At 62.4% G+C, this 13204-nt stretch overlaps 1 protein-coding gene across 3 annotated transcripts; it reads left to right on the top strand.

Moving 5' to 3' along the window:
• The first annotated feature begins 1807 nt into the window (after positions 1–1807).
• On the top strand, positions 1808–12610 carry MEF2B (myocyte enhancer factor 2B). 3 transcript variants are annotated; one of them, XM_088067852.1, is made up of 9 exons: positions 1808–2000; positions 8918–8997; positions 9221–9310; positions 9386–9517; positions 9872–10034; positions 11043–11188; positions 11350–11461; positions 11548–11632; positions 12195–12610. In XM_088067852.1, exons 2-9 carry the CDS (start codon positions 8944–8946, stop codon positions 12508–12510), a joined length of 1098 nt encoding a protein of 365 aa, XP_087923978.1. In that variant the 5' UTR covers positions 1808–2000; positions 8918–8943; the 3' UTR covers positions 12511–12610. The 3 variants fall into 3 exon arrangements, with proteins under 3 accessions (XP_087923978.1, XP_014115795.1, XP_087923977.1); XM_014260320.2 differs by having other exon boundaries at positions 9107–9310; XM_088067851.1 differs by lacking the exon at positions 1808–2000 and adding an exon at positions 8533–8655 and having other exon boundaries at positions 9107–9310.
• The last annotated feature ends 594 nt before the right edge of the window (positions 12611–13204 follow it).

The following is a 13204-nucleotide window of genomic DNA, read 5'->3' as shown; positions in this document are numbered from 1 at the left end:
GCTTCTGTTCTCCCCCCGCCACCTCCTGCTCGGGATCAATTAAGATTACGAGCGGGGATAATTAACACTCTGCTAATTGCGCTCTATAAATCACGAGCTTTAAAAGCAGCTCTAAGAAAGATGTCACGGCCTGAGAGCCTCATCCAAGAATTCCTCATTTCTCCAGGTTTTCCTCACGATTTTCCTGGGACTGGGAGCCGGGACTGGACAAAAATGTCCCTGCTGTGAGGCTGGGTGGGACCTGAATTCCCTGAATTCCCTGAATTCCCTGAATTCCCTGATGTTCCCCTTTTCTCACCTGCTGCCCGAGAGCTCCTCTCATGGACCTGGAACCTGGGAATTGCATCGATTCCCCCTGGCCGCTGATGGGATCCCGGGAATCCCTGCACATTCCCGAGGGGCTGGAAGGGTCAGGATGTCCCACACGGCACCCACCGCGTGTCCTGGTGACCCCCGTGGCTCCAGGGTTTGTCACCAGCAGGGCAGAGGTCAGGACAGGACACGAGGGGGGTGCGGGTTGGGCAGAGCTGATTTTGGCGTCAGAGCATCCCCCGAGTTCTGGAGCAAAGCGGCTCCTCCAGCCCGGCTCCTCCGCACATTCCCGCCGGGAATTCCGACTTCCAGCTCCGTTATTCCCTGTCCTCGGCCCCGGACTGTCCTCGGCTCTGTCACCAGCAGCATCTGTCCCCCTTTTGTCCAACAAAGTCACTTTGGGACATCCGCAGGCGTCATCCCCTGCTTCTCATCCTCATCCTCATCCTCATCATCCTCATCCCCATCCTCATCCTCGGCTTCCTGCCACCTTCCCCGGGCTGGGACTGGGGACAGGGAATGGCAGCTCGGGATGTCCCCGGTGCTGCCAGGGCCGGGAGGGTGACACGGAGGTGTCGGGGTCCCGCTATTTAAATAAATTTAATTTATTATTAAATTATTTTATTATTTGTTATTAAATAAAAATGAAGGGGTGCCTTGGGTGTCCCCATTTGGGGCGGCTTTTTTTTTTCACCGTGGTTTTGTTGAGCCCTCGGTGACATTGGGGACCAAGAGAGTGACACCCCCCAAAACTCTGTGGCTGAAGGGGCTGGCGGTGCTGGGGGGGTCCCCTAAAACCACCTGGGGCACCTGGGGATCTGCCATGACCCAAACCCAGAGCCAGGTCCTGAAACTGCGTCCCAAAATCTCCGTCTCAGCCCTGCCCGAACCCCACGGTGAGGGCTCAGCATCCCCCGGGGACCCCCCGAACTTCACCCCATCCCAGGGCCCCAAATTCCCACAAACTCATCCGTGTCCTCCTCTCCAAATCCCCCATCCCAGCCCCCCGATCTCCTCATCCTCACCCCTGTTCCAGCCCCCACATTCCCACAAACTCATCCACGTCCTCCTCTCCAAACCCCCCACCCCAATTCCCCTGGGCCCCCCAGCCTCGCCCCCATTCCTGCCCCCACATTCCCACAAACTCATCCAAGCCCTTCCCTGCCGAATCCCATCCTCCCCCAGATCCCTCCAGCGCCAATCCCATCTCAGCTTCCCCAAATCCCCCCGAAACCCCCAGAAATCCCCTCGAAATCCCCCGAAATCCCCCCAAACCCCGCAGTTCTCCCAATCTCCGCACGCCCCGAAACCTCCCTGGCCCCGCCCCTTCCTCTTAACCCCGCCCCTTCCTCTTAACCCCGCCCTCACCCTTTCAGGGGCGTGTCTATGCAAATACACACCCGCCTTTAGCCAATGGCAGAGCAGTCGGGCTGCTAGATGCAAATATCCGGGCGGGATGGGCGGGGTTATGCAAATGTCACCGGCACTGCTCGGTCAGGCGGCGGCAGCTCCGGGGACACGAACGGGACCGGGACCGACACCGGGACCGACACCGGGACCGACACCGGGACTGACACCGGGATCAGCACCGGGACCAGCACCGGGACCAGCACCGGAGCCTCCCCGGCTCCTCTGCAGCGCCGGGGCAGCCGCGGCCGAGCGGGCGAGGAGGAAGCGCCGCTGTCCAGGTGCGTGTCCGGCACGGTCGGGTCGGTGGTCCCGGAGCCGGTGGGACCGGGACCGGTGGGACCGGGCCGAGGGGACAGTGACAAACCTCAGCAGCGCTGTCTCCTCCGTTCCGCTCCACCGGGGCTCCGTCCGCACCGTCGGGGCGCACGGGCAGGGGGAGCGGGGCCGGCCCGGGGAGGGGCCGGTGCGGCCGGGCCGGCGCCCGGCGGGCTGCTCTGGGCACGGCGGAGCCTCGGCCCCCGCCCCGCCGTCTCGGGATGGCGGGCTATAAAAAGCCCTGTGGTTTGCGCCGAGCTCGGGGTGGTTATTTTTACTCGTGTCTGTGCAGGGAGGAACGCCCGGCTTTAACCCAAAAGTGCAGCCTGGGTGGCAGCCGCCCTGTCCCGGCCCCGCCGCCACCTCCCCGCCACCCCCGGGCCTTTGGGGGCTGGGGCTGAGCTCAGGGCGCAGGGGGGAAACTGAGGCACGGCACTGGCGCGTTGTAGTGGTGGCGGTGACAGCGCGCCTGGTCACCCCTGATGGCAGTGTCACTGTCACTGCTGGGGTGGCACCGCGGCCCCCGGCTCCTTCCCGCTCCCAGCAGGGGACGAGACACGGCCACGGCTCCTGCCAGCGGCATCTCCAGCCTGGTGGCACCTCCGTGTGCCATCTCCAGCCTGGTGGCACCTCCATGTGGCACCCCCAGTCTGGTGGCACCTCCAGGGTGTCCCTGTGCACCTGGATAGCCCTGCCACCCGTGGAGAGCAAGCTGGATCCTCTGGCAGAGGATCCCTGTCCCATCCCTGTCCCTGTCCCTGTCCCTGTCCCTGTCCCTGTCCCTGTCCCTGTCCCTGTCCCTGTCCCATCCACGGGGTTTTTACTCCTTTAATGAGAGCAGCTTTCCCAGCTCTGCCGGCTCTGAGGTTTCCCAGGGAATGAATTACCGTGGAAGCTCGGGATGAGCAGGAAAGCCGGGATGAGACCACGGGCTGTGCCCCCAGGGGACCCCCACGGGCATCCTTGGGGACACGGACTGGGAAAGGAGCGTGGGTGACCCGTCCGGACATCCCGATCCTGGCCCTTTTCCACGTCCCCGCTGCCAGCCGGCCGCGTCAGCCTGACGTGTGCGGAGATCTGGGGGCCAGGAGGGACAGAGGTGGGCGCAGGCCTCAGGTCTCCTTCAGGATATCGAACATTCCCGGTCACCTGCAAGCCCAGAGCACTCGGGACATCCCAAAAAAGTGGATTTGGGAAACTTTGGGAGGCTTCGGTGCAAAGGGCCAGGGATCATCCCAGCAGAGAGAGGGCTGGCTGCAGTGGCAGGACCCAGAAGGATTTGGGGGGAAACCGGGTTCATTTTAACCCCTCGAATTCCCCTCCTCTTCCCAAAAATCCCAGCGGGAGCAAGCCAGGCCTGTGAGCCAGACAGCCCTGAGTGCCCCCAGCACCAACTGGGCATCAAATTCCCAAATTAATTCCCAGCTGTGGCCTGGGGCAGCCCAATCCCATGGGAACTGCGAGTTCCTTCCCTCGGATGTGGCATCCCCCGAGCCCCAGTCGCGCTCTGGGCCTGCAGGGGGGGTCCCCGTGTCCATCCATCCCCCCGAGGGCCGCGTTTTTGGGGGTCCTTTCAATCCTTCCTCGTTCCACACACTCATTTTGGAACCGGAAAAGCCTCCGCCCATCGGCACCGGGACTTTCGCTCTGTGTCACCCCCGCGGTGACAGCAACAGCGAGGTGGCAGCGGGGCCGGGGGCTGCCCGTGTGCCCCCCGAGCCCGGGCACAAAACTTTTGGGGTTTCGTGGGTGATGTTTGAGAATTGGATGGTCCCAAAAATCCCTCAGAGCCCCATCCCCACCTTTCCCCTATTTCCCAGCTGGCTCCTCCTGCCTCCCCCAGTCCCCGCTGGTTTGTACTGGTCCCTTGTTTAAACAACCTATAAAAAGCAGAAAGGCCCGGCAGAAACTCCGCGCTCAACTTTGACTTTTCCCCGTGCCGGGGCTCGGGATGCTGCTCGCACCAGCTCAGCCGTTCCCAGGGGATCTCCGGGATCCAAAATCCAGCCAGGGCTGGGTTTGTCCCTCCGCTCCCAGAGCTCCTTCAATCCCAGTTTTAAATCTCCATTTCAATCCCCGTTTTAAATCTCCATTTCCATCCCTGTTGTCCTGCCGCTCCCAGCATCATCCCCGCCCTCCTGTGGGATTTCGCTGCTCCTTCCTGGCTCAGATTTTCCCCTCCCTCGCCGTGAAAGATGGGATGGAAACTCTTTCTCCCCACTTTAATCATCGTTTTTCCTCCACCAAAACACTTTTCGGCAGCTGCCACCAGCTCGATAACCCTCCTTGTCCTGCCCAATCCCCCCCAGCCCTCAGATTTGCAGCAAAAACCCCCCAATTTGGTAAAAAAAACCCTTTTCCTCCACTTTCTGCACCCCACGGGGGGATGAATCCCTGAGGAGCTCTGAGACCCCGACTCGGGGGTGTTTTAGGGGAGCGCTCAGACCCCGGAGCAGCTTTTTCCCTTTAATGCCTCACCTGCTTGGATTTTAGGATAAATCCGGTGGCTGGAAGATTTCTGGGATCATCCCAGGGGTGTAAAGGTGTTGGAGGCAGTGCTGGGGGCTCCGTTGTGGTTCAGGGAACATCACAGCCACTCCCCCGGGATCCGTTTGGCCTCAGCTCGCTAATTAGGAACCGAAATTCGGAATTTACACCCCCTGGAGGTGTGCAAATACCCTCGAAAGGCTCATTAATCCAGGGGGTTAATTATAACCCCGATCCCAGCTCAGGGTGATCCTCGCTGTGGGTGCCAGATCTCCCGGAGCAGGGAGAGACAGAAATCTCCTGTCTGGAAAGTTTGGGATCCCCGGAGCGCTGGGATTTGTCGGGATGACACGCTCAGGGCACATCCAGAGTGTCCCCGTGGTGGGGACAATGCCAGGAGGGGCTTTGGGCTCCACGAGCCCTCCCTGGGTGCTGGATTTTCCCGGGAATCAGGTTCCATCCTGGTTCCATCATGATTCCATCCCGGTTCCATCCCGGTTCCATCCCGGTTCCATCCTGGTTCCATCCTGGTTCCGTCCCGATTCCATCCTGATTCCATCCTGATTCCATCCTGATTCCATCCTGGTTCTGTCCCGATTCCATCCTGGTTCCATCCCGATTCCATCCTGGTTCCATCCTGGTTCCATCCCGATTCCATCCCGGTTCCATCCTGGTTCCATCATGATTCCATCCCGGTTCCATCCCGGTTCCATCCCGGTTCCATCCTGGTTCTGTCCCGATTCCATCCTGGTTCCATCCCGATTCCATCCCGGTTCCATCCTGGTTCCATCATGATTCCATCCTGATTCCATCCTGATTCCATCCTGGTTCTGTCCCGATTCCATCCTGATTCCATCCCAATTCCATCCCGATTCCATCCTGGTTCCATCCCGATTCCATCCCGATTCCATCCTGGTTCCACCCTGGTTCCATCATGGCCCGGAGGTGCCAAGGCCCGTGATGTCACTCCTGGATCGCTTTATCCCAATTAAAACCCAGATTAAAACCCAGATTAAAATCCCCTCTCCCCGCCCAGACCTTCGCTCCTGTCCCGGGGGGTCCCGGAGGTGGCCGAGGTGACACCGAGTGGCGCCTCCCTGGTGCCACCTCACGCTCCGGTGGCCGCGGTGGCCTGGCCGTGTCCCCAGGGCTCCGGGAGCTCTTGCACGAGGCCTCGGCCGCTTCTCCCGGTGCTGAGAATCCCAACCTGGAGGGTCCCTGGATCCCGTGGATCACCTGGATTGACGGGGATGTGGCTCTGCTTCCTCTGGACTCCCTCCACCGCCTTCCAGGACCTTCTCAGCATCATCCTGTGGGGCCTGGAACCTTCCAGGACCTTCTCAGCATCATCCTGTGGGGGCTGGAACCTTCCAGGACCCCCTCAGCATCATCCTGTAGGGGCTGAAACCTGTCAGGACCTGCTGGGCATCACCCCGTGGGTGCTGGAACCTTCCAGAACCTTCTCAGCATCATCCCATGGATGTTTGCACCTTCCAGGACCTTCTCAGCATCATCCTGTAGGGGCTGGAACCTTCCAGGACCAGCATCCAAGGATCTGTGGGGGATTGTCCCCAAGCAAATCCTTGGAATTATTTCATGTCCCTGCTTCAGGTGGGGGAGATATACATGGATCCATGGATCCGTCCATCCATCATCCATCCATCCATGGATCTGTCCATCCATCCATCCATCCATCATCCATCCATCCATCCATCATCCATCCATCATCCATCCATCCATCCATCCATCATCCATCCATCCATCATCCATCCATCCATCCATCCATCCATCCATCCATCATCCATCCATCCATCCATCCATCATCCATCCATCCATCCATCCATCATCCATCCATCCATCCATCCATCCATCCATCCATCCATCCATCATCCATCCATCCATCCATCCATCCATCCATCCATCCATCCATCCATCCATCCATCCATCCATCCATCCATCATCCATCCATCATCCATCCATCCATCATCCATCCATCCATCCATCATCCATCCATCATCCATCCATCCATCCATCCATCCATCATCCATCCATCCATCATCCATCCATCATCCATCATCCATCCATCATCCATCATCCATCCATCCATCCATCCATCCATCATCCATCATCCATCCATCCATCCATCATCCATCCATCCATCCATCATCCATCCATCATCCATCATCCATCCATCCATCCATCATCCATCCATCCATCCATCCATCCATCCATCCATCCATCCATCCATCCATCCATCCATCATCCATCCATCCATCATCCATCATCCATCCATCATCCATCCATCCATCATCCATCATCCATCATCCATCATCCATCCATCATCCATCCATCCATCATCCATCATCCATCCATCCATCCATCCATCCATCCATCCATCCATCCATCCATCCATCCATCATCCATCCATCCATCATCCATCCATCATCCATCCATCCATCCATCATCCATCATCCATCCATCCATCATCCATCATCCATCCATCCATCCATCCATCCATCCATCCATCCATCATCCATCATCCATCCATCCATCCATCATCCATCCATCCATCATCCATCCATCCATCATCCATCATCCATCCATCATCCATCCATCCATCATCCATCCATCCATCCATCCATCCATCCATCCATCATCCATCCATCATCCATCATCCATCATCCATCCATCCATCCATCCATCATCCATCCACCCATCCATCCCTCCATCCATCCATCCATCCATGGACCCATCCATCCATCCATCCATCATCCATCCATCCATCCATCCATCCATCCATCCATCCATCCATCCATCATCCATCCATCCATCATCCATCCATCATCCATCCATCCATCCATCCATCCATCCATCCATCCATCCATCCATCCATCCATCCATCATCCATCATCCATCATCCATCCATCATCCATCCATCATCCATCATCCATCCATCATCCATCCATCATCCATCCATCCATCCCCAACTCCAGAGCCCCAAACCCCCTCAAGGCTGAGCCTGTGCAGGGTCACGGGGGGGTCACGGGGCGAGCACCCCCTGTCCCCAGATGGAACCCCCTGGAATGGGGACCCTCGGGATGTCCCCAGGGAGCGCCGCAGGTGTCGCAGCCGGGAGGAGCCCGGCAAACACCCCGGGGATGGTTGGGAACGGGAAAACCTCTCCTTTTCCACCAGGGAATTCTCAGCCCTTTCCGGCAGGGCCGGGGTGGTCCTGGCACCCCCCAGGACCTCGGCGGGGGGTGGGTCGTGCGTGGGCCCGGGGACACAGGGTGGCAGCGGGGCCGTGGGAACGGCAGCGCAATTTCCTTCCATAAATTAAAATTAGTTTTGATCAGCTAAAAATAGCAGCCGAGCACGATGGTGAAATGGCAGCGTGCTCCGAGAGGGGGAAGCGGGACACGCCGAGGGCACCGGGGCACCGGAGGGTCCCCAACTGCACCCCTGGCACCCAGCCTGGCATTGAGGGGGGGCTCCTGACCCAGCTGGGGGGTCCCAAAAATGATCCCCAGCACAGAGCTGCTTCCCTGCCCCGCTCCTGCCCCTCCTTTGGGGACAGCAGGGACAGAGCCAGGCCGGCTCTGTCCCCAAATCCTATTGGGGGACACCTTGGTGCCATCTTGTGCCCCCTTGGTGGCGTTTGGGGGATTTTGGGGTGGTTCAGAGGGTGGAATTTGGGGTGGGGGTGGCAGTAGCGGGGGTGGTCCCAGAGCTGTGACACCACCAGGGTGGCACCGGGGGGTCACTGGCCCCGTGGCGCTGCCCCAGGAGCGGGTGGGTGGTTTCACTTTGCTGGCTCCTCCTGCAGCCACTTCCTGGCCCGCCAGTGGCCGAGGTCAAATTTAGTCTGCTGGAGCTTGAAAAAAAAAGATTAAAAAAAAAAAAAAAAACCCAAAACGAACCCAAATTTGAACCTAAAACCAACCCTTTTGTTTGAGGGACCCTCCCCGCAGCCAACCCGGCCCCCTTTAAAACGCCCTCCCCATCCCACGGAGCCGCCGGGAGCAGCTTCGGGAGCAGCCTCGGAGCGACCCCTCGGGTTTGGGATGAAAACTCCGATCCCAAAATCCCGCTGAAGGATTTGGGATCCCGCTCTGCTGCTGACACCCAGAGGTGCTCGGGGCTCCCGTGGGGTGATGAATTGGGGGGGCCGGGCAAGGCCAAAGGGATTTTTTTCCCCTCTAACCCAGCAGAATTTCCCATTTTCCCCCCCATTTTCCGCTTGGCCACCATCTTCACAGAAGAAATGACCGAACTTCCTCCGAAAATTGATTTCTTTCGGCAGCCAAACTTATTTTTGGCGGCGCTGGGGCGGACGCTGGCTGGGGACAGCCCCGAGGGCTGCAGGGCTCAGGAGTTTCTCACTCTCTTCCAGCCCCAAACCCAGCGGAGGAGGCGAAAATGGGCCGGAAAAAAATCCAGATCAGCCGGATTTTGGATCAGCGGAACCGGCAGGTAGGGGCCGCTCGGGTGGGGCCAAACAGGACGGGAAGCACCCCTTGGGGGGAGCGTTTTTGGGAGAACTCGGAGCCGGATTTTTTTTGGGGGGGGGGGCCCATCTCAGGTGACCTTCACCAAGCGGAAATTCGGGCTGATGAAGAAGGCGTACGAGCTGAGCGTGCTGTGCGACTGCGAGATCGCCCTGATCATCTTCAACAGCACCAACCGCCTGTTCCAGTACGCCAGCACCGACATGGACAAGGTGCTGCTCAAGTACACCGAGTACAGCGAGCCCCACGAGAGCCGCACCAACTCCGACATCCTCGAGGTAGCGGCCGGGGGGCGACCCCCGGGACCCCCGCGGTGCCCGCAGGGACCCCGCTCATCGTCGCCCTCCCCGCAGACGCTGAAGCGCAAAGGGTTGGGGCTGGAGAGCCACGAGCTGGAGCTGGAGGAGGGCCCGGAGCCGCCCGGGGACAAGGGGAGAAGGCTCGGGGAGGGCGTGGATCTGGCGCTGGCGCGGCCCAGGTTTTATGTGAGTCGCTGGTGAAGGTCCCCGAGGGTCGCGTCCTGTCCCTGTCCGGGGTTTTTGGTTTGGCCTGAGGAGTTCTGAGGGTCCCCACGCCAGCCTTGACCTCTGACGGGTCCCCAAGGTTCCCGAGTGTCCCCATCCCCTCCTTGTCCTTCACCTCTGTCTCTCCCTGCAGTCTTGAGAGTCCCCACAAGTCCCCGAGGGTCGCTGTCCCTGAGCCCTGTATGTCCCCGAGGGTCCCCGAGGGTCCCGAGGGTCCCAAGGGTCGCTGTCCCTGACCCCAGTGTGTCCCCGAGGGTCCCGAGGGTCCCGAGGGTCCCGAGGGTCGCTGTCCCTGACCCCAGTGTGTCCCCACAGAGCCCGGTGTCCCTGCCCGAGGCCGCCTACGGCTGCTCCCCACCGGGCACCGACAGCTCCCTGGGCAGCGCCAGCAGCTCCCCGCAGGGCCAGGGCCGCTCTCCTGCCTTCAGAGCCACCGCTCCAAAGCCACCGGGACGGTCCCCAGGGCCACTGACCCCAGGTAGGCTCGGGCCCCTCAGCCGGGGACACTGCGGGGGGAGGGACCCTGCCAGGGGTGTCCTGTCCCATCCTGGGCACCCCGACACTGCCCTGGACACCCCATCACTGCCCTGGACACCCCATCACTGCCCTGGGCACCCCATCCCCACCCTGGGCACCCCATTCCAGACATGGACACCCCATCCCCACCACGGGTACCCTGTCACCACCCTGGACACCCCCATCCCCACCTCTGATATTCCGACCCTTCCATGGACACCTCATTCCCTCCACGGACACCCCATCCCTTCCATGGTCACCCTGTCCTGTCCATGGCCACCCCGTCCCTTCCACGGCCACTCGGTCCCCATCACGAGCACCCCGCGGGGATTTTCCCAGCCGGGCCCCGCATGCAAAGCTCCAGTCCCGGGGACTTACCGGGAGCGGGCCCGGGGCGGCTGCGTGGGCAGGAGCGGTGCGGCAGCTGTGGAAACACCGGCCCGATCTCCCTCCAGCTGCTTCCTGAGCCCTGCCAGCGGCTGTCCCCTCACCCCCTGCCAGCGGCTGTCCCCTCACCCCCTGCCCGCAGCTCCCTGCCCTGGGGCACAGCCACAGGGTGACAGGAAAACAGCTAAAACCCCACAAAACTCGGGTTAAAACCAGAGGAAACCTTCCCGGGGTGGGATGGTGGGATGGATGGGGACACCCGCACCCCAAGTCCTTGCGTGGGGACAGCGGGGTGGCCGCTGGACATTCCCACGGGACATCCCAGCAGCTTTGCAGCCCCCGTCCCCCCTCCCTGTGGCCCCGGAGCCACATCCAGCCACCGCCTTGGCGTGTCACCTCCTGTCACAGCCCGTGGCCACAGCCCAGGTGGCCCAGGGAGGAGGAAGTGGCTTTGCCGGAGCGCGGCACCGTGCAGGCACACACGGCTGCCCTCGCCTCCGGGGCCACCGCGGCCACCGCGGCCACGGCCACGGGGATCCCCCCGAGGATCATCCGGGTCCCCTCCTGTCCCCGTGTCCCCCAGGTCTCAGCTACCCCCTGTTCCCTGCCGCCAGCCTGAGCCGCGCCCTGGCCACCAAGACGCCCCCGCCGCTGTTCCTGGGGGCCGAGGGCCGGCGTGGCGAGTCCCAGGGCAGCCTGGCGAGCGGCCGGAGCGGCGGCAGCGCAGCGGTGAGTGAGAGCTGTCCCCAAAGCCACACGGGTGTCCCCTCCCCAAATCCCGCTCTTCCCATCCGCCCCTTCCTCCGGGGCTTTGCTGGGGGGCTCGGGGAGGGGTCCCCCCGGGGGTTTTGGGACACAAAACCTATTTGGGGTCCCCCCATTTCCCGCAGCGGCCGCTGTACCCCGCCCTGCAGACCCTGAGCCCCGTGCTCAGCCCAGGCAGCTCCAGCCTCCCGAGCCACGGCCTCGCCGGTTTCTCCTTCCTCAGCCCGGCCCCGGCGGGTGAGTCCCGGTCCCCCGGCCCGGGGACAGCGCTGTCCCCTCCGTTTGTCCCCTCCCCGCTCACCGGTGCCCCTCCCACCCCGCAGATTTTGGGGCTGGAGAGGTCCCGCCGCCCCCCGGGTTCCTGCAGCCCCCGGCGTGGCAGCACCCCCGGGACGTGACAGCGCTGGGGTGAGGACAAGGGGGACAGGGGGACAGGGGGACAGGGGGGGACAGGGGGGCAGGGGGGACAGGGGGACGGGGGGGACAGGGGGACAAGGGGTGACAAGGCGGGGATGTGATGGCAGCACTGGGGTGAGGACAGGAGGGACAGAGGGGGACAGAGGAGACAGAGGGGACAAGTTGGGGATGAGATGGCAGCAGTGGGGTGCGGACGGGTGGCCCTGGGGTGGGGACAGCAGGGACAAGGCGAGGATGAGCCCATTCTGCTGCACCCCAAGGGTGTCACCTCCCAGCCACGGGCGCTGCTGGCACCCAAGGCCAGCCCCCCACCCACCAGGGTGGTCTTGGGGGTCACCCCCGAAGCACCCCCATATTCCCAGCCGGATTCCCCCATGGATCTTGTCCCCATGTCCCCACCTGTGTCACACTCCGGGCTCCCACCAGCCGCGTGGGCACCCGCCCAGTGCCCAACTGGGCCGGAACCAGTCCAGGACAGGAATTTGGGGTGAAAAGGGGATACCCAGCAGGGGTCACGGGGAGACTCCGTCACCCCCCTCCCCTCTCGCCCCAGGGCCAGCAGCCGGATTGTCCCCGCGGAGGAGCCAGCCGCTGTCCCCGGCGCGTCCCCGCAGCACCAGCCCGTCAGCATCAAATCGGAGCGGGTGTCGCCGGGGCTGGGCTGTCCCCCGGGCACCCTCCAGCCCTCCCTGAGCAGCCTGGCGTCCCTCAGCGAAGCCCCCCGAGCCCCCGGAGACCTCCAGCCCCGCGATGATTTCTCCAAGGCCTTTCCTCCCTCGGCTCTGGGGCCGCCGCGGCCGCTGCCGGACGAGCAGAGGGTCCCTGTCCCCACGCGGAGGGGACAGCCCGTGGACGTTTGGCAGAGATAGCGAGGCCGGCGGGGTGCGGGGAGGGGGAAAACCCTGCTTGGGGGAGCAGCCCCCCGCTTCTTCCCCATCCTCAGCCCCTCGGGAGGCCCCCCCCGTGCAGCAGCGGTGACACCGGGCTCCCCGCAGCTCCCCCACCCTGGGGGCTGCAGCTCCTCGAGACCCCCCCACCCCCCGATCCCCGGAGCCCCCCAAACGCCACCGAGCCCCCTCCTTTCAGCTCTGCCCGCCCTTCGAGGTGAGGAGTCGGGGTGTCCCCGCCCGTCCTTGCGGCTGTCCCCGCGCCAGCCGCGTGTCCCCGGGAGTGGCTGGCAAGTGCCACGCGGTGGCAGCAGGACTGAGAGCACCGGCAGCGGCCCCGAGCCCGCAGCCCCCGGCCCAATTCCGCCTCCAGGGGGGACAAGGGACAGGGGACAGGCGGGGTGGGGGGGTTCCGCCTCCCCCGCCCAGCCAGGGGCGCTTTTCTATTTATTATCTTCTAATAAAAAGAGCTGGGGGTCTCGGGGTGTCTGCTGTGACATTTCTGGGGTCAAGCAGCCCAGTTTGGGCATGAATGTCCCCAAGGGGAGAGGTGGCACATGCCCGCACCCCCTCAGCTGTCCCTTCCCCCTCCCCGTGTCCCCCAGAGCCAGAGCCACCCCTCGGGGGTCACTGGCCAGCAGGGTGGGGGACAGCTGGGTCACCCCCGGTCTGCTCA

This window comes from Pseudopodoces humilis, chromosome 28 (assembly GCF_049639895.1).
Source record: "Pseudopodoces humilis isolate 2021_Gansu_Grassland_sample_001 chromosome 28, ASM4963989v1, whole genome shotgun sequence".
Taxonomy (NCBI): domain Eukaryota; kingdom Metazoa; phylum Chordata; class Aves; order Passeriformes; family Paridae; genus Pseudopodoces; species Pseudopodoces humilis.
This window is presented reverse-complemented; position numbering and strand designations above follow the sequence as displayed.